We start from the raw sequence: 21,683 nt of genomic DNA, 5'->3' as shown, positions 1-21,683 counted from the left end.
TTGTTTCATGTTTCTGACAACAGACGTTCATTAACATAAAACTAGAAATTTTAAATTGAAGCTCGACATGGAGTCATCTTAAGTTAAGAAAACAAAAGATGTATAAGAGTTATTACTACAACGGAAGTCTGTATAGAAATTGAACCTTAGCCTCAGCTCAGTCCCGTCAGCACCGGCCAGTCAACCTGAAAACATTTGAAAGTATTTTTGGGCTAAGTACTAATGTACTCAGTGGGCATGCATTTTCATAAACATTTCATATTTTCATAAAGACAGCTTATCCAATCATACTTGACATGACTTAGAAGGTTTTAAAATTGAAATAACTTCTAAGCATGTTAAAATAATTTATTTCATTTGTGCGCACATGTCACACTCTCTTTCTGTTACTCGCTGTGATCCCGGACCTTTAGCCACCGACGGATCCGTTTCTCCCATTTACTTGAACTGAGGGCGTAACCCAGACAAGTTTACTTTTGACCTCGGGACGCTACCCAGGCAGGCCCTTACATTACATGCTTCGGAACACATCCAGCAAGCACCCTTATAACGCCTCTTAGTTAGTGCCCGAATGGAGATCAACCCACCGAGTCAGCTAACGGTGTACACAATTCTCAAATAACGTGTTAGGCTATAAGAGAACCTCAATTGATTCGTTGTGGCGAGCCTTAAACAGAGCAGAGTGCACATAAACATTTTATTGGATAAACAGTTTGCATTTCATTGAATAAATAATTTACATTTCGTTGAAACATTTAGAGCTTAATAACTCAATCATACTTTATACATTTGGAAAGTAAGCCCACCTGATTAGGCAAAGCCTGAAGATCATAATCACATAACCTGTCTTGGGAAAGCATCGCTAATCCCCTTGGTCCACAAAGCCTACAAGAAATTCTATTCTTAATAGGTCTCCTTGAATCTAATCTTAAGTCATGGTGTAGTGCTTAACATTCTATGATTCACTTAGCTGGGTTTTCAAAATTTAGTGAATAAATAATTGAAAACTAAAATTCTTGAGTTAAGAACACCAACAATATTCTTACTCGTCTTTCTTTAAAAAAATTGGAATTATAAATAAGACCAATTAAATCATGAATACTTTTTGCAAAATAAAATGCAATTTCATGTCATGCTTAGCATATAATAAGTAATAACTTAAAATATGCACATAATAATAATTAATCAAACTTAATAAGTCTAATTAATTAAAAACAAGACAGCCCAATTTAATAAATTGAAGGCAGTCCAAAGTCTTTAAATAAATTAAGGGCCCAGCTGAATGAAATAAAACAGCCCACAATTCAAAGCCCAACCTCAAGCAAAATCGGCCCACAATACAAGCCCAACTCTCAAAGCCCAACAGCCAAACCCTTCTTTTTCCCCCATCAGTCGCCTCTCTCTCCCTCTCAGTCACGACTGCTCTCTCTCTCTCTCTCTCTCTCCCTCTCGACTGCTCTCTCTCTCTCTCTCCATTCACGCCGCCCACCGTCCCTCTCTCAGAATCCGCCGCCGCCGTGGAGCTCGCCGGAGGAGCAGCAGCGACAAGCCGCGCCACCCTCGGCTCTTCCTTCTCTCTGTCGATTTCTGTCCCCATCACTTACCCTCTATCTCACCGAACCCAGAACTCCCTCCCTCTTCACTCAAATCGGCCGACGACAGCAGAAGAAGTGGACTGCCGCCGCGCCCTCCATCTCCCTCGGAACTCTCTCAACCCTCCCCTCTCTCTGCATACACCGGCGACAGACGACGAGGTCGCCGCCGATAGTAACAACCAGCCGCACCGCCGTCAACCCTTATCCCCCTGACTCGACTCAACAGCGACAACACCCAACAGACCCGTCTCAGACGCACCGGCATCAACCGACTCAACGCAGCAAGATCAAAGGCAGGGAAAAAAAAATCAAAGCTTCAAAATCGATGCTTCAAGACTCAACCTTTCCTTTTATAAATCATGCTTTGATACATGTATATGAATGTTAGAGTTCTTATCTATCATGCTTGTAAACAATTGAGGTACAAATAAAAAGATTTAGGTGAAACCTTGGGTGGATGATGAGCGTGGCTGTCGTTTTGATTTGCGTTGGCTGCTGGGTTCATGGCAAAAATTGAAGATGGTGTAATTCATGAAAATAGTGAATTGGCTGGAGTGTAATTGAGATGTGGTAGATATTTTGATTCTGCTTATGACAGAGGGAGGAAAATGAGTGAAAGGAAAATGGTGAAGATTAATTTTTTTGTTGAAGTAAATATCTTGCCAAAGTGTATTGCTTCGCAGAGAAGCTTCATTCAAAGGCTATAAAGTGTAGGACTAGTATGATAGGGAGTGGCTTTGATGGTAAGGGTTGCTTTATCGAACTGTAATAATTCTTCAGGGTTCGCTTAATAAATACTTAGCTCGTATAAATGCTCAATTTAAATAAATATGCAATGCACAAAAATTTAAATAACTAAAATTTTCAAAGCTTTCGTAATTCACTTTGTTGGAATTAAAATAATTTATTTTCTTTTATCCGGCGTGAATCATCTTAAATCTAAGTTCAAAATTATTCTAAACTTAGCTCGAGGAAACGGGGTATTACAGCCGAGCAGTTGAGAGTGGGGGACTGAAGTGGGGCGTGCGTGACTGATGGAGAGAAAGGGAAGAAAAGAAGGGTTTGGGTGTTGGGCTTGAGTCTTGGGCCGAGTCAGTTGGGCCGAGGTTGGGCTGTAGTCATTCATTTATTTGCCTAATTGGGCTTAGTTTTATTCAAGTTTTGGACCTTTATTAATTTATTCAATTGGGCTGTGCAGCTTCTTTATTTAAATGGACTGCACTATTTTAATTAATTTGACTTATTAAGTTTGATTAATTATTTTAATTTGCATAATAATATTATATTATTATTATTATGTGCATATATTAAGTATAATTACTTATTATATGATTAAGCATGAAATGAATTTGCATATCCATTTTTGCAAATAAAAGTACTCATGATTTAAATTGGTTTTCATTAATTCCAATTACAAAAGAAAGTCGAGTAAGGATATTGTTGGTGCCCTTGACTCAAGAATTTTAGTTTTCAAATATTTATTATTAAATTTTGAAAATTCGGCATGATGAATCAGGAATGTTTAGCACACTCACTAAGACATAAGATTAGCATCACGAGACCTATTAAGAATAGAATTTCTTGTAGGCTTTGTGGAACAAGGGGATTTGCGCTGCTTTCCCAAGACAAGTTATATGTGTATGATCTTCAGGCTTTGCCTATCCAGGTGGGATTACTTTCCAAATGTATAAAGTATGATTGAGTTATTAAGCTCTAAATGTTTCATTTAAATGCAAATTATTTATTCAATGAAATGAAAACTGTTTATCCAATAAAGTGTTTATGTGCACTCTGCTCTGTTTAAGGCTCGCAAAGTTAATCAATTGAGGTTCTCTTATGACCTAACACGTTGTTTGAGAATTGTGTACACTCGTTAGCTGACCTAGTGGGTTGATCTCCATCGGGCACTAACTAAGAGGCGTTATAAGGGTGCTTGCTGGATGTGTTCCGAAGCATGTAATGTAAGGCCTGCCTGGGTAGCATCCCGAGGTCAATTCAACTTGTCTGAGTTACGTCCTCAGGGCAAGTGCAATGGGAGAAATGGATCTGTCGGTGGCTAAAAGGTCCGGGATCACAGCGAGTAACGGAAAGGGAGTGTGACATGTGCGCACAAATGAAAGAAATTATTTTTGGCACGAAGATTAAAAAAATTTATTTTTTAATAGGAAAGTGGTAGTAAAGTGGTGTGGTCCACACCAATTAAGTACAACTTTTTTACCCAAAAAGGAAAATGAGCTTATTGGAGTGGGACGGAGGGAGTACTTATTGTTTGGTTTGGGTAATGACTTAACTATTACTCTTACTTGGGGGTACAATCACCCAATTTGTTACCAAAATAGAGGGGAAACAAAAAAAAAGGGAATCTCTTATTAATGATTCTTTTTCATTGTTAAGTCAAACACCCAATAAAGTACTCCCTCCGTCCACGAAATAAACTCCCAGTTGGGGTTCGGCACGGAGACTAAGAAAGCTGAAAAAGGTGGTGTAAAAGACTAAAAGGGTAGTGTTTATGTATTGTTATTACTTTTACTAATCTTTAACTAGCAATTTGATAATAATAATAACAATAATAATAACAATAATAATAATAATAATAACAACAATAACAACAACAACAACAACAACAACAACAACAATAATAATAATAATAATAATAATAATAATAAGAATATGAATATGAATAATAATAATAATAATAACAATAACAATAATAATAATAATAATAATAATAATAACAACAACAACAATAATAATAATAACAACAACAACAACAACAACAACAACAACAACAACAATAATAATAATAATAATAATAATAATAATAATAATAATAATAATAATAATAATAATAATAATAATAATAATAACAACAACAATAATAATAACAATAACAACAATAATAACAATAATAACAACAATAATAACAATAATAATAACAACAACAACAATAATAATAAGAATAATAATAATAATAACAACAACAATAAAAATAAAAATAATAAGGATAATAATAATAATAACAACAACAACAACAACAATAATAATAATAATAATAATAATAATAATAATAATAATAATAATAATAATAATAACAACAATAACAACAATAATAATAAAATAATAATAAGGATAATAATAATAATAATAATAATAATAATAATAATAATAATAATAATAATAATAATAACAATAATACTAATAATAAGAATAATAATAATAACAACAACAACAACAACAATAATAATAATAATAATAATAATAATAATAATAATAATAATAATAATAATAATAGTAATAGTAATAATAATAATAATAATAATAACAATAATAACAATAACAGTAATAATAAGAATAATAACAATAACAATAACAATAATAAGGATGATATAATAATAATAATAATAATAATAATAATAATAATAATAATAATAATAATAATAATAATAATAATAATAATAATAACAATATTTAGTTTAGGGGAGACTAATTACATAAGTAATGGTGGAATAAAGTGGGCCCAATAGATAAAAGTGTAGTAAATTTAAAAGCAAGGGAGGGTATAATTGTCCAAAAAGCAGAGTAGGAGTTTATTTCGTAGACAAATATTTAAGGGCAAGTAGGAGTTTATTTCGTGGACGGAGGGAGTAATTGTTATTGTTACCATTCCACTTCTTTATTTGATTAACTTTCCTTTTTCATTCATCTACTTAAACTAAACGAGCACTTAATCATAAAGATTTTTTTTGACCTCACTTAATCATAAAGATTGAATGAACAAAGTAATGTATTTTTTTTATATAGACTAACAATATTAAATAAAGAAAATTTAAAGATCGCGTCACGATAAACCAAAACCAAAACTTTTGACCTTAGACATTAACTATTTACAGTTTGACCAACACATAACACATGCCAATTTCATTTATATTTTGTTAAATACTTCATCCATCCGCAAAGAGTGTGTGGTGGAGTGGAGGACACGAGTTTTAATAAAAAAGTTGGAAGATGTAATTTTATTATTAAAGGGTAGTATGAGGCCCATCAAATTGTAAAAGTAAAAGGTAGATGTTGTGTAAACACTGAGTGTGAATGAGGTTTAAAGTATAAAATATGTTTCCAAAAAATGAGAACACACAATATTTGTGGACGAAGGGAGTAGTACCGACGGTTAGTCTATATTTATATCGCCGATGAGGCCTAGCTTAAGTGGCAAGGCGAGTTGCTGATTTGATATAATGTAGAGATCTCGTTGTGGTGTAGAGATCTCGCCTGCCGGCCTGCGTGCGAATTGCTGATTTGATTATATATTAGATGATTTTTGCAATGAAACAATAGGGCCGAATGACCCTATTCAACATACAACATCAAATTTTGTCCACCATTTGAAAAAATAAAAATTTTGGCAATTTTTTGTATGTCATGACTATTCTACCCTTCTCTTTCTCTCCTCTCTCTTTCTCATCTCCGTCTCTTTCTCTCCAGCGGCTGCGCGGCAGCGGCGCCAAGCTTGTTGAATTCGTCGGAGTAGAGGATGAGGAGGCGGCGGTGGTGGAGGAGATCCGGTCCTCTCAAATCGGCGGTGTGGAGGAAGGACTGGTCAGGTGGCGGAGGATGAGGCGGCGGTGGATCTGATCTGATGAGGCGGCGGCGGTGGATCTGATCTGATCGTTGCGCCGCCTCCTCCATCGGCAGATCTGATCTCCGCCTCCTTCGATTTCAGCCATCGACAAATCTAATATGATCTGTATTTGTGCTGCACGTATGACACTTATGGCACTATTAGTGTCATAAGTGCTATAAGTGCACACTTCCCCCTAGGGTTTAGATATTTCATTTAGGGTTTAGATGTTCCATTTAGGGTTTAGATGATGTTGTTTCTGTATTTGTGTTGCACGTATGACACTTATGGCACTATTAGTGCCATAAGTGCCTAAATGACCATTTTACTTAGTTTTATTTTGAATTTCCGTTGGCACTTATGACACTAATAGTGCCATAAGTGCCAACGGAAATCCAAAATAAAACCAAAGTAAAATCTTGGCACTTATGACACTAATAGTGCCATAAGTGCCTAACCCGACTCGGCACGCGACCCGCGTGCCTGATCCTACCCGGTCCGCCTCATTAAGGGTAAAAACGTCCAAATTAATAAAAATGACCAAATTTTGTGTTTTTTTTAATGTGTGGCCATAAATTGTGTTTTATGCTTCACTTTGACTACTTCAAAATTTTACTCTTTTGTAATTCTCGAAAAAAAAGTCTACATCTATATCTATATCCATATCCATATTCCCTATTTCTTTGAGAAAACCAATGACTAGTCTATAATGAATGAGCTAAGATAAGACTATTCCTTTGAAAGCGTTGTTTCTTTCTTTCACTTTCATGTTTGGTTTCGCTAAAGTTGCTATTCTCTTAAAATGTTCGCGTCTCTTCAACCTTTACGATTTTTCCTTGTTTCTCAATTTTGAAGGCTGATCTGTCTACATGTTCCTATTTTGATTCTGGCCACGGCTGCCCTCTCCCCTCCTCCGCCGTCTTCCCGCCGGAGCCACCGCCACTCCTCTCTAACAAGCAGCCATCGAACGCTCGCAGCTACCGGCCGGCCAATCCGAGGACGATCTGGCTGTGATTTCTTCCAAATCAGTGGTTCCCGGAAAAAATCCCAATCTACAAAGTCTTGCTACCCAAATCAGGTAATTGTTCTGTATAATTTTTGAGTTTTTTTATCGATTAAAGTTGACCAGACACCTGGGAATGGATTTTGATCTGCTTTTTCAAAGTAATTGAATCAACTCTTCCGTTGTATTAGATTAGATCATGACGTTTTTCTGGCTGTTAAGTTTACTCAGCTTATACTATTGGTTCCTTTAAGCCATAAAAGATTGGCGAATGCACTGTTATGTTAAACATTGTCAAAAGCAGAGCATAATTCATACTTGCAGACATGAATGTAAACGATGTACGGGGCAAGTTTTTGGTTGTATGATTGCTAATTTGGATTTCTTCCTTTTCCCTCAGTCGGACTAGGTATCCATCACAGTTTTTTAATCGCGCTGCTCTCAAGATCAACTTGAAGACTGGTTAACTTTGAGAGCATGGAATCATCTGGTGAGCCCCATGAACCATTTGTACATATTCCCCTTGATTCTTCTTGATGTCTGCAACATCTATTGAGAATATTTAATCAGCTTTTCATATAATTGTAGGTGAGTCTAGATTGTAAAATTGCAAAGATAGGACTAAGCAATTTATAGTCTTTTACTCGTTCTCGTCATATAGACTTTTGTCAAGTGAAACATATCAAATAGATGATGTCTGAATTAATGCGCAGCATTTTGTCACGCTCCTTTTCATTTATTCAACTTTTTTCTGTTTATAATATTCAATCAGTTTACCAACTTTGTAATGGGAATAGTTGATTATTTCTCTGTAAAAATTGAGACGCAGAGTGGTTTCCACCCCCTTCTTTTTTCCCTTTTATTGGTATTATAGTGAAGCTTAGCGCACTAAGACTGATCATTCACTGAGTGTGCCTTTTAAGGGCGTAAGCAATATGGCATCTACTGACACGAACTTCATTTTGGTATACATTTATGGCAAGGGCTGCTTCTAGTGTTTTCCTTTCCTTTTTTTGTTTTCCTTATGTTATTTAAACTGGCTGAAAACACTTTATAGTTCATATAATCCCAGAGAAATTTCTGTAGTTTTTGCTGTCACAATTACTCATGTGTGGCCATCGGTGGAAGTATAGAGAATTTCTTACAGATTTTGACTAGAATACTTTTCTCTGTAAAAGGAAGTGACATTTTGCTACCAGTTACTCAGCATTTATAGTTCCTTCTAAATTTTATTAAGAAATTCAGAGTTCATGTATGATTGGTGCTTATAGTAGAAGACTATTTTCTGGCACTGGTTTATATAGGTACATAAATTTTGAATTGCATTCTGATTCCAGAATATCTGTGATCTTTTGCAGCAGGTTCTCTAAGGGATACATCTGTTGTTGTTGTCACATTGGACTCAAGTGAAGTGTATATTATTGTCAGTTTGTCTACTAGGACTGACACTCAGGTTATCTATGTTGATCCTACAACTGGGGAACTTTGTTATACTGCTAAGCAGGGTTATGATGTTTTCAAATCACAAAATGAAGCATTAGATTGCATCACAAATGGGTCAAAATGGCCTTGTAAGAGTATAACACATGCCCGGGCACTGTTAGGCTATGCAGCTCTTGGCAGCTTTGGTCTACTGCTTGTTGCAACTAGGTTGACAGCCAGCATTCCAAATTTGCCTGGTGGAGGGTGTGTTTACTCAGTAACGGAGACCCAATGGATTAAAATTTCCCTTCAGAATCCTCAAGCACAAAGTAAAACTGAAATAAAAAATATTCAAGAACTAACAGAGCTTGACATTGATGGGAAGCATTACTTCTGCGAAACTAGGGATATAACTCGGCCTTTTCCAAGTCGTATGTCGGTGCAGAACCCAGATGATGAATTTGTGTGGAATAAATGGTTTGCTATGCCGTTCAGGAAGATTGGGCTTCTGCAGCATTGTGTCATTCTTCTGCAGGTTTTAGTCACACTTGGTATTTTCAATTTTGTATTAGCTAAATATTCTTTTGATGTGTCTAATTTACTAGCGAACCTTGCTATCTATGCTTCTGGTACATGCAATTCGTTTGAAATTCTTAGAATGGATTCCCATGATCTCATCTCTACTAAAAGATGCTAGTGGTGTGTACTTTCAATTCCAATCTCATTTTACCAGAAAAATCTTTATATCCTTGCTTTTACTAGAGTTATATTATTAATCGGATTATTTGTTTATTTATTCTTACTTGCTAAGTGCTAGAGGAGATTGCATTACATGAGCTTATACCTAGGGTAGGTGATAGATCATAGAGTGAAGGGAATGACCTGTATCAGTAGAATTCTAACATGGACTTCAGCATCAGTTGTCTAAGTTTTCTTAAATGTATTAGCAGATCTCTAGTTTGAGCTCGATACATACTTATGCTCATCTCAGCCCTACACCTGTAAAGTATTCTACGACCTGGGTTGAATGGCCTGCTAACTAACTGCTGCTATGAGGTTTGTATCATCACAACATACAATCTGTAGTCTAGAAGTAGGATCTTTTTGAGAAAATAGACAAGGGAATTTGGAAATTCAGTTTTTATAGTTATGGAAGTGCCAAAGTGGTATATTGTAGACTGCAGTCATTATTATTTAGCTTCTAGTCCTCTGTATCAACAGTTTACAAGTCAATATTAATCTATGTGGCAATGTTGAACTCTGTGATTCTATTCATTATATTCTGAAACATCTGAAGAGGAGGCCCTGTGGTCCTTAAAAGAGAATATACATGGAGACACAGCTATTAAGACATGGATATTTTTGAAGTTGGACAAAGGAAATTAATTAGGTACAACGACAGAGAGAAGCATTTGAAAGATAAGACATGAATACAGCTAGACTGAAGAAAGAACATGAATGAAGCATTTAAGAAGTGACACTAGATATGTTTGCAGCGATAGTTGAATTGTTCAGATAAAGCTTAGATGCAAAATTACACCACTGATCCCTAAATAGGAGTAATGTTTCTCCTGCTTGGATGAGCTAAGCTTTTGTTCCTTTCATTAGCTCTTATTTCCTACAACTTATCTCTTTTCTAGACTTTTCTGCTGAGCTGGATAATCTCTCAAACTGTCAATTTCGAGCACACTGCTTTTTAGCTCCATGGAGCAGAAAAATGCTATTTCGTGTGAATATAATTCCATCTATGGGACCCCGTGGAAAGATGTAGTACTCTATCTTCAATTTTATTACTCCCTCCGTCCACAAAAAGTAGTCCCTTTTGCCATTTTGGGACGTCCACAAAAATTAGTCCCTTTCTATTTATGGACAATACCCACCACATGGTGGATCCCTTCTCCACTCAATACAATTAATTATCATTATTAACAATACCTTTTAGGTGAGACCCTTTCTCCACTCACAATACATTCAACTATTTTTATTAAAACCCGCGCCGTCCCATTCTAAGACTACTTTTTGTGGACAGAAGGAGTATTATTTGTTTGGGGGGCTGGGGAAGGTTGTAGATCTTCAGTTCTCTTCGCTTTCTGATTCGGCTTTTCATTGTGTATTTTATTTTTGAGCACTTTGTTAGCATAGTTCCTGAAATCAACATGCAATTAATTGCTAACTAACATACAGGGGTTTGCTGAATGCAAGACTTTTGGTAGCCTTGGGCAGCAGGAGGGGGTTGTTGCACTTACTGCTCGTCGTAGTAGATTGCATCCTGGAACTCGATACTTAGCTAGGGGTATAAACTCATGTTATAGTACAGGTAATTTTTCAATGATATAAACTGCTTTTGATGCATTAGCTTTTCTTTTTTGCTGTGAAAATGTTAATTGTTAATATCTCTTGTGAGATAATGCTCTAGCTTATGTATGGCTGTGCACTTGACATGGTTCTATATTCTTCACCATGTCCATGTTATTGTTGGGAACATAAATTTGAACAGTTTTTTATTGGTTCTCCTACTTGGATTTGTATCTTGTGCTACAACTGAGTCATTATTTTTTACAGTAAAATATCTTAAGTGCAATCACCAGGCGAGTCTTTTAAAATTGGTCCAATAGCAAACTAGTGTTGTGCATTTTATTGGTTAAGTAGCTGAGTGGCGAGAGGTGAAATCTTTTTTGAAGTTTAAATTTACTATACCAGGTATCCTAAAATTATGATGGAAATAGACTATGCTCTTGCAAATTAGATTGTCTCCTGATGATCAGTTTGTTCTTCTTTCAATCTACTTTTGGCCTTACAAAGTGTAGTTTTAAGTTTAATTAGTGTATGCTCTTTTGCATGTTTCCTGTACTTCTCTTTGTCTGATAGATGCCATTGTGATATCTTTTCTTCCTGACTGCTGGAACATCACAATTCTATTCCTGATATGTGGTTTTTATCATCAAGTTTGCATTCCATCATGCTTGTTAATGATACCTGGCTTTCCACATATTTGTTTACTTGTTTTTCTTCTCTTTCCATGCATTTATTTTTGTTGAATGGCCAGGCAATGAAGTTGAGTGTGAACAACTTGTTTGGATTCCCAAAAGAGCTGGTCAAAGCGCTCCTTTTACCACTTACATTTGGCGTAGAGGCACCATTCCTATCTGGTGGGGTGCTGAGTTAAAACTTACTGCTGCTGAAGCAGAAATTTATGTATCCGATCGCGATCCTTATAAAGGGAGCTCAGAGTATTATCAAAGGTTGTCTCAAAGATATGACGCACGGAATCTGGAGGGAGCTGTTGGTGGGAGTCAGAAAAAAAGTGCTTTGGTTCCAATTGTTTGTGTTAACTTACTAAGGAATGGAGAAGGAAAATCTGAATCGGTTTTGGTTCAGCATTTTGAAGAATCTTTAAACTATGTTCGTTCTATTGGGAAACTGCCTTATGCTCGAATTCACTTAATTAATTATGATTGGCATGCTAGTGTAAAGCTTAAGGGCGAACAACAAACAATTGAAGGACTTTGGTATCTTCTGAAAGCACCCACAGTTTCTATTGGTATTTCTGAGGGGGATTATTTACCCTCTCGCCAAAGGATTAACAACTGCAAAGGTGAAATAATATGTAATGATGACTATGATGGTGCCTTTTGCATAAGATCACACCAAAATGGAGTAATACGTTTCAACTGTGCGGATTCTTTAGATAGAACGAATGCTGCTAGTTTCTTTGGTGCGCTCCAGGTTTTTATGGAGCAATGTAGGCGGTTAGGCATATCACTTGATAGTGATCTTGTATATGGTTATCAAGCACCTGGTAACTTTGGTGGCTATGTTGCTCCATTGCCTCCCGGCTGGGAAAAGCGATCTGATGCAGTGACTGGGAAAACATATTATATTGATCACAACACTAGGACGACAACCTGGAATCATCCTTGTCCAGATAAACCTTGGAAAAGGTTTGACATGACCTTTGACGAGTTTAAGAGATCAACGATCTTGTCACCCGTATCTCAATTAGCTGATCTTTTCTTAGTAGCTGGTGACATTCATGCAACGCTTTATACGGGTTCCAAAGCCATGCACAGCCAAATACTTAGCATTTTTAACGAGGAGGCAGGAAAATTTAAACAGTTCTCTGCTGCACAGAATATGAAAATCACTCTGCAGAGAAGATATAAGAACGCAGTTGTAGATAGCTCCCGTCAGAAGCAACTAGAGATTTTTCTGGGGCTAAGGCTCTTCAAGCATTTTCCTTCAGTGATTATTGATCCCTTACATGTATGTATATTTCAACAGTTCACTTGATTATGTGGTTTATATCTCCTCTCCATGTTTCTTAGGCTATTATTAGCTTTTCTTAAGTTTTTTTTTTTTTTGGCTAACCTCTACCTTGATTAAAATTGTTTTATTTTTAAAACATATTTCCAATTTATGACAATTGCCTTTCTCACTGAGGGCTCTTTCAAGTTTATGATACTCACCTGTTTATCGAAAATTTTATGTTACACTGGTTGTTGATCTTTATGAAATTTAGCTCCCAATATGGGGAGTCGAGTTTTATGACCTGAGTCTTCGTGTATAATGATTTTCTATATTATTAGTTCATGTTGCTGTAAACCAAATTCTAGTTTGCACTTCAATGTGTAAAACATTAGAAGAAGAGGTCGTAGAGAATTGTTAGACTATCTTAAGATGTTCAGAATTGTCAATCTGACCTAATACTCTCTATCTGCTCCTATCAATTCCAAGCCGTGTTTAGTTGAAGATACTCTCTTCTGAAATCGGATTGATTTTATATCCACGCAAGCTTGTCTGTAAGATGTCAGTTGTGTGCCAAAACTATCAGAATTTCATGATTTCTGCTGATGACCGCAGGTTCCTTCTCGGCCTTTTGGATGCTTCTTGAAGCCAGTTCCGAGCATGTTTGCATCTTCTGATGGGGGAGCTAGCCTTCTGAGTTTCAAAAGAAAAGGCCTTGTATGGGTATGTGCTATTATGTTGTTATGAGACACTTGCTGTTGGTAATCATTTCTTAGTTCTGTATGATTAGCTCATTATAATTTTTATTTGAAACGGGCTCCTTATCATCTAAGTTAATCGCTTTTGTATGCACACAGCAGGTTTCTGCGCAGGCTGCAGATGTGGTTGAACTCTTTATATACCTTTGCGAGCCTTGCCATGTTTGTGAGCTTCTTCTCACCATAGCGCATGGTGCTGATGATACTACTTTTCCATCGACAGTTGATGTGAGAACTGGGCGCCAGATGGATGGACTCAAACTTGTTCTCGAGGTCGGGTATATCAGTATGTTGATATTCCAGACTGTGCCTTTTAAAAGTTATCTTTTATTTTATTTTTAAATTTTTGATAAGTTGTCTTTCATCTGATCTCCGGACTAAGTATACAAATCGTTTTATCTTCTCTTGTCTGGATCAGTATCATGTTGTGTATTCCCTAGAAGGACTTCATTTTTGTTGTGTTTACTAACTTTTAATATGCCCAACCAAAACGTGTGTCTGGTGTGCGGAATTTAAGCTTACACATTTGGGAATACATTGATCCAGACTTAATAGTTGATTGATAAATTTATAGTTATGATACAATGAGTCCTCTTTTAGTCAGCTGAGATGTCATAGAGCTCTTTGTCTTTGCATTGATAGTCTGATATAGGATATCAAGGCTATAGCGAACAATACTAATTATTAGTGTTTGTGACACCAGATCTAGGAGCGTCCAGTTGTTTCTTTCTCGCCAACCCTCTTCCAACCAAATCCTGTGTTTTTGTTTTATCATCTTGCAACCAATTAAAGAAGTGGATCATGTAAGAGTAAGACGAGTTTGTATGGTGGGTGTGGAGGTGGGGGTTGGTTTAGGCTAATTCCTTAACTGTTGTAAAACTATGGGCTGTAAGTATACAGGATGGAAACAAGTTTCAAACTAGTGGAGCTTGTGAATAGATTTCTACTATCGTTAACGGATCAGGTAGCCCCATCATGAATAATGTTTGATGGCCTTGAGGCTTTGATTCGAATTGTTGCAATTGACGACTTTCAACTAATATATACGTTGCACAATTGTGTTGCTTTGTGTGAGTTATCAGGAGTTACTACAAGTTTTTTCTGTAACCTATCCATCTATTTCTTAGTATTACCTTAACAATGGATGCCTTTTGCAGTACCAGTTATCTTTGCGTCAAAGTCGTACCCATAAAAAATACATGGATTGGGAGGTTTGAAATTATTTTGCATGATCCTATACATGGTTAACTTAAGGGATGCTCTTATCTCATGCAAATTGATGATCTTGTAGATGTGATAATGCCTCTTAATTTGGTGTGCCATTTAACTCCTTTGTGTGTTGTAGGAAAATTATAAATTTGATATGCTGTTTCTATTTTCTTTGTATATGATGTAACTGCATATTTTCTGGAGACTTGAGTTATATTGGCATCTGAGTTCTGTATCTCTTACAAGGTTAACTGTGCCTGTTTATGGACTTTCTTTGTCCTTCCAAGTAACAAAATGAAGTCCATGAAATGAAAACCTTTTGTATGATTTCCATATGTCCTTTTCCTCCCCCCAACCCACCCCCACATCCTTTGTGCATCCAGTCTAATTGGCATATCTTTACTATCGGAAGGAACCCGAAGTTGACTAAAGAAAATGGTTTCTCTTGTTAGAGGCATCTTCTGCCAGCCTTACAAATTCTATTCTGACATTAAATCTTCACAGGGAGCCTCTATACCTCAATGTGCAAATGGTACAAACATTTTGATACCATTATCAGGACCTATCAGTGCAGAGGATATGGCTGTCACTGGGGCAGGTTCTCGTTTACATGCACAAGAATCCTCAAGCCCTTCTATGTTATATGATTTTGAAGAAGTTGAAGGAGAACTGGATTTTCAAACTCGTGTTGTTGCTGTAACATTTTATCCTGCTGTGCCTGGGAGAGGCCCAATGACCCTCGGTGAGGTATGAAAAAGTTAAGAGAGTTTTGTTGGAAGATATTTGTGGAGAGGATGATATTGTTGAACTTGTTGATAATGCAGGTGGAGATACTTGGAGTTTCTCTTCCATGGAGGTCTATATTTTCCCATGAAGAGAGTGGTGCTAGTTTAATTGAACGCTTAAATGGTCACTCAAAGGAAATTAACCCTTTCCTTACTGAAGCAGATACCAATCACTTAGATGCTTCCTCAACGAATCATAGAGAGGCTTCTCCATTCCCATTAGAATCATCAGCTAACTCATTTGTGGACCTTCTGACTGGAGAAGTAGTATTTCCAGACACGGTTTCTCAACCAGTTGCTCAGACTGTTGTTCATGAAGGGAGTGACTTGCTTAACTTCTTCGATGATGTTGTCAGCCAGCCAGTTTCTCAGGGAAATAACAACTTGGATGATGTTGTCACGCAGCCAGTTTCTCTGGCAAATAACAACTCCAAGATTGTTTCATCTCAAGGACATTCAGATAATGGTTCTCAAGAGTACATCAGATTGTTCAAACTTCTTTCAGGACCTCACTGGGTATGATTATTTATGAATCAATATTAGACTTCTTATTGTTGCCTGGTATGCTCCTCTAGCAGAATCAATGTTCTTTCAGAATCTTATGACATTGAGATAATTTTCTTTTCAAAGTTCACCTGAGAATTCCCAACTGCTTTGATGGTTTATTCCTTTGGTTGTTCATTGCTGCTCGTGTTAGTCGTGACCTAATGAGTAATGGTCTGATGATAACGATTAGTATGCCATTATCACTTGATATACTTTGCAAATATCTGTTTAAATTCAATTCATAATTGGCTTGCAGAATTTTGAGTGATAGTCCTGTGTTTATCTAAATTAGCAGGAAAGAAGATTAGATTTCATGGAAGCCATGAAACTTGAAATAGAACGTCTTCGGCTGAATCTTTCTGCTGCTGAAAGGGATAGAGCCCTCTTATCAATAGGCATTGATCCTGCCAGCATAAATCCAAATATGATGCTCGAGGATTCATACATGGGAAGATTATACAGGGTGGCAAGCACCCTTGCACTACTTGGGCTAGCTGCAACAGAGGACAAAACTAATGCTTCGATTGGGCTTGGAACATTTGATGAAGACACTATTGATTTCTGGAATGTTTCTGCAATTGGGGAGAGGTGTTCAGGTGGTGCATGCCAAGTACGTGCTGAAACTGGGCCACCTGATGGTGCATCGGTGACTTCTTCATCTTCAACAACTTCAGGGACCTCTTTTGTCTGTTCTGGATGTGGGAAAAAGGTTTGCAGAGTTTGTTCTGCAGGACAAGGAGCTCTTTTGCTTGCGACTTGTAACTCGAAGGACATCTCAGGCTATAATGGTGTAACTAGCCAGGGAGGATCTGTCTATGGATATTCAGCTGATGCTTCTTCAAATCGCTCTGAAATGCTTGACGGGATCATTTGTAAATCATGCTGCAATGAAGTTGTCCTTCATGCATTGATATTGGACTATGTCAGGATCTTGGTTGGCCAAAGAAGAAATTCTAGAGCAGATGATGCTGCTAGGAATGCCTTGAACCACGTATTTGGATTGTCATCAAGAAATTTAATTCCTGAAAGAGATAATTTTCTAAAGAGTCAAGAAAATGCAAAGGTCTTAGGGAAGTTGACTGATGGCAAGGAATCACTTGCAGAGTTCCCATTTGCCAGCTTTCTACACCCGGTATTTAGAAGATATTCTTCTTATTTTCAATATGCATCTCATGGGTCTTAAATGCTTTTGGCTTTGGATTACATGGTCTTCATTCTCACTATTCTCTGATAAAAGATCTATATTTAAAAAGCTACGGTTGGATTAGATAGCTTCCCAACTAGCTGCCCAACTAAAAACCCAATTTTAACAGTCTGTCTCCCTTTTCCCAGTGTAGTATCGCCTTCTGTAAACTTGAATCCTTTCTGCTCCGCAAGATTCTTTTGCTGTGCTTCTTTTCATCTTAGGTGTAGATGGACGATCACTTTTTCATTCTACAATGGTTGGTTTGATTTTTTGATAAACTAATATTTTAACTATTTGTGCTGTTAGTATAGAAAATTAGGTAAAAGCTTCTGCTGGTTTGGTTTATACCCAAATAAAAGGTAAATAACACAGTAATAGAAAGGACGATAGTGCACTCAAGTTTGGGAACTTCCAAATATGAACGCAAAGGTCTTTAGACTTCTCTGAGAACAAGGGCAGTATTCAAGAATGTGACCTTCAATAGATATTGACAGTGGTTTTAAATGATCTTGTAGTTTGTCCTACCATCTTCTAGTTCTATACCACCCAATTATATATGATGATGAACCGTGTAGTAATAGTTTTCTAAACCTAAGAATATAGGCTTACGTGAGTGACTTCTAGGGTTCTCCTTTCATGACACCTTAGTAGCAAAAAAATAGGAATGTTTTCTTTGCAATTCAATAGAGATAAAATATTTTATTATATTTTTAAATAGATACTTACATAAATATGTGTAAAGATGTGTGTATATGTTTTATTTTCTTCCCCAAATGTACTTTGATCAGCATGTTACTGATTTGAAGTTGGCTGTGAATTATATATTTGTAGGTTGAAACAGCAGCTGGTTCAGCGCCATTGTTGTCCTTGGTTACTCCTGTGTATTCTGGATCACAAGAGTCATATTGGAGAGCTCCACCTAGTGTCTCGTCCGTGGAATTTGTCATTGTTCTCAATGATATTTCTGATGTCCATGGTGTTGTCCTCTTGGTTAGTCCGTGTGGCTATTCAATGTCTGATGCTCCTACTGTAAGTATACGTTTACTCATCCTAACAGTTGATACACTTTTAAAGACAGTATAATTCTCCTTCTATTTCAGAAACCTGGAATTCCTGCCTAATGTTTTTTTCAGTTTAAACAGTCTCTGCACAAACCATGAACATACATTTCCATGCTACTTTGGATTCAACTTTGTTCTTGCATTTATAATATTTTCTCTTGCTGTTGAAGAGTGGTTCTGTCTTGCATAAGTATGTCCATGTTAGTGATATCATCATGCTGTGTTGCATATAACATGAGGATCCTAGTATCCTACTAATGAATCTAATTGGTTTGAAGTATGTGTCTTAACACGGGTGAGAAAAGAATCGGAACTTAAGGAATTGAAGTTTTCTTAACCACAATATTTGATTATCTTCCTTTAATTGCAATAATTTTCTATGGTGGCGGAGGGTTGTTTCTATCAGAAAATGATATTCATAAGTGGTTTTGATATTATGTGATCTGAATACTTACTTGACTATGTCCATTGTTCAAGCAATTTGATGAATCAGTGGTGGTAGTTGTCATCTTATTGCTACTGAGATTTTATATAGGTTGGCTTCGCTCTCTGCATACTTTGTTGTGCCCATGATTTTACTCTCGGAACTAAAGTCATCATTGACTATTCTGCTAAGGAAGCTCTTGGATTCCTGCCACTTATATATGCATATTTGTTGCTTTCACAACCACTTTTGGATAATAATGATAGTATTGGCTGCTGAGATAATGTCTTAATTTTACACTTTGAGGTCAGTTTACAACTTGGCTGAATTTCGATCTATATGTATCTTTTTATTGTTTATACAGGTACAAATCTGGGCTAGCAATACAATAGACAGGGAAGAAAGATCATGCACAGGGAAATGGGATATTCAATCGCTTGTAACTTCTTCATCTGAACTTTGTGGCCCAGAGAAGTCACTTCAAGATAGCAAAGTGCCTAGGCACGTGAAATTGGCCTTCAAGAGCCCATCCCGATGCCGCATCATTTGGATGACGTTGCGTCTTCCAAGACTTGGGTCTAATTCTGTCAATCTTGGAAGAGACTTCTCTCTTCTGTCTATGGATGAAAATCCCTTCGCAGACCTGAGTAGACGTGCCTCTTTTGGTGGTGAGTCTGGTAATGATCCATGCATTCATGCAAGAAAAATTATGGTGGTTGGCAAATCAGTGAGAGGAGAGATGGGAGCATCACCACAAGGTTCTGACCAAATGAATGTTAGAAACTGGTTGGAGAGACCTCCACAGTTGAATCGGTTCAAGGTGAAGAAACCTTCTGATACTCTTTGATGAAGTAGAACCTTTCTCCATTCTTGCATTAATTGGCTGAGAATATCTTTTAGTCTCTCACAACTATTATATGTGCAGACTTCTTCTACATATTAGTTGGCTGAAACATTTTCCTAATTTTCAGGTTCCGGTTGAGGTTGAAAGATTAATTGACAATGATCTTATTCTCGAACAATATTTATCCCAAGCTTCGCCTATGCTGGCTGGATTTCGTCTGGATGGTTTCAGTGCGATAAAGCACCGTTTAAATCATTCACCTTCAACAGATTTAGATTTAGGGGGTAGGAACCATCTTATAGAAGAGAGGCTCATATCTCCTGCTGTGTTGTATATTCAAGTGTCCGCTCTCCAGGTATCAAAAATGTTTGTTGTTTTGCTGTTTAATTGTTTTTCATAAACTAAATGTTGCTTAGGAACTAGCCTATTTTTATTTTGGCTTGAGATTTCTTTTTTCCAAATTGTGATTATTCACGGATATGTATCAAGGATCTTAGCTGTACACACCTTATTTGGAATTCACATAACTTAACCCATCTATAGTTTTAAATTGTTTTAATTCGTAAGCGACATTTAGTTTATGGATAGCATTGAGGGGATGGCTAAGAGCCACGTTAGGATGAAATTTCTCTGACTCGTGCTTTTTCAAACTAAGTTTATGGACTTCGAGTAAAACTGAACCTGAGATAGGGCATAAGGTTGAAGATGGCATAATTTAGTCAAGAACACCTAGCTTATCTTCTCTTTTTTGATTTTGTAACATGTAATCTGAGCCACCATATTTCTCCACAGGAGTCCCACAATATGGTGACTGTTGCTGAGTATCGGCTACCAGAAGTCAAGGCTGGGACACCCATGTACTTTGATTTCCCTAGCCAGATAAGCACTCGCCGCATAACATTTCGTCTGCTTGGAGATATTGGTGCGTTCTCAGATGACCCGACAGAACAAGATGATCCAGAATACAGACCGTACCCATGGGCTGCAGGGTTGTCGTTGGCGAACAGAGTTAAGTTGTACTATTATGCTGATCCTTATGAACTTGGAAAATGGGCCAGTCTTTCAGCAGTCTGATTGATCAATGCATCCAACTCCCTTTAATGCATCATGTATGTGCACCGGAGGTGAGTTCTTGCTAATCTCGTTTCTTGGATAGCATGTTGTCTGTTAGCTAGTTTGATTCTTCAAAAAGGGAAGTTGATGTTGCTGTTTTCTTCTTTTTCTTTTTTTGTAAATTAGCCATTGATGAATTTTGGTTTTGTTCTTGAGTTGTATGTAATTGTATAATTGTACTGTCGATTCATTGATGTAAGATCACACGGAGAACACTGTCAGCTCTCAGTTTCATTTCTCACTCGGTTTCCGCAGAAATCAGATGCATTTTTTTGGAAGTTTTGAGTGATGATGGTCTATATTTATTTGTCAACCTACACATCTTGTGCTTATCTTTATTTTTCTTTCATCGTTTTGCTATTGATGGATTTTCTCATATTTGTTTCCCATTTATATAATGGCCAAGAAACTGGCTGGTATCGTGTGCTTTTCGAAACAGAAAAAAGGTATAAGCAAAGCTCGGATTTATATCAGGTTTTGCAGCTCCGGTGATACAACTTTCGAGGGCGGCCTCCCGAGCAGCCGCCGCCCTAGGAGAAGAAGGGGCCAAAGATGAGCACTGGGTTTTGGAAATCATTCAATAAGACCAATCTCAGTAAGTTGTTTTTTGTCAGCATTGAGGCTTTGTGAGTTCAAGAAAATGTTTTGCTGAGCTGAGTATATTCTTTTTCAAATTCATATTTCTCTTATGAGTATTTGTGAATAATACTATATAATTACATGAATTTTGTACGTGCCAAATCTTTGACAAATGCATTTACAAGTATGGTATGCTTAGGATTGTAAATGAACTGAGATACATGTGATTCTCGTTGAATTCATTATGTAAGACTTTGTTAGCATGAGTAAGTTAAAGGTTGAGTATGAGGTTTAA

The 21,683-nt window shown here is 36.8% G+C and overlaps 1 protein-coding gene across 9 annotated transcripts; it reads left to right on the top strand.

Annotated features, from left to right (window-relative positions):
* Nucleotides 1-6,966: 6,966 nt before the first annotated feature.
* Nucleotides 6,967-21,683, top strand: LOC131017324 (probable phosphoinositide phosphatase SAC9). 9 transcript variants are annotated; one of them, XR_009099550.1, is made up of 15 exons: nucleotides 6,967-7,291; nucleotides 7,617-7,706; nucleotides 8,575-9,173; nucleotides 10,823-10,955; nucleotides 11,685-12,901; nucleotides 13,499-13,606; nucleotides 13,744-13,914; nucleotides 15,355-15,597; nucleotides 15,675-16,151; nucleotides 16,477-17,313; nucleotides 18,199-18,396; nucleotides 19,217-19,672; nucleotides 19,824-20,051; nucleotides 20,489-20,820; nucleotides 21,284-21,683. XR_009099550.1 is itself a non-coding variant. In XM_057946046.1 (14 exons), the coding sequence occupies exons 2-14, from the start codon at nucleotides 7,694-7,696 to the stop codon at nucleotides 20,768-20,770; spliced, it is 4,962 nt and encodes a 1,653-aa protein (XP_057802029.1). In that variant the 5' UTR covers nucleotides 6,967-7,291; nucleotides 7,617-7,693; the 3' UTR covers nucleotides 20,771-21,122. The 9 variants fall into 9 exon arrangements, 7 of the variants coding, with proteins under 7 accessions (XP_057802029.1, XP_057802025.1, XP_057802026.1 ...); XR_009099549.1 differs by having other exon boundaries at nucleotides 13,741-13,914; nucleotides 16,474-17,313; XM_057946046.1 differs by lacking the exon at nucleotides 21,284-21,683 and having other exon boundaries at nucleotides 20,489-21,122.

This window comes from Salvia miltiorrhiza, chromosome 3 (assembly GCF_028751815.1).
Source record: "Salvia miltiorrhiza cultivar Shanhuang (shh) chromosome 3, IMPLAD_Smil_shh, whole genome shotgun sequence".
NCBI classification, from domain to species: domain Eukaryota; kingdom Viridiplantae; phylum Streptophyta; class Magnoliopsida; order Lamiales; family Lamiaceae; genus Salvia; species Salvia miltiorrhiza.
This window is presented reverse-complemented; position numbering and strand designations above follow the sequence as displayed.

Coding starts and splice junctions, on each gene's coding strand:
- LOC131017324 (XM_057946041.1), top strand. Junction 13,607..13,740: donor AAAGAAAAGGCCTTGTATGG/GTATGTGCTATT, acceptor GTATGCACACAG/CAGGTTTCTGCGCAGGCTGC. Junction 17,314..18,198: donor TTGCCAGCTTTCTACACCCG/GTATTTAGAAGA, acceptor ATATATTTGTAG/GTTGAAACAGCAGCTGGTTC.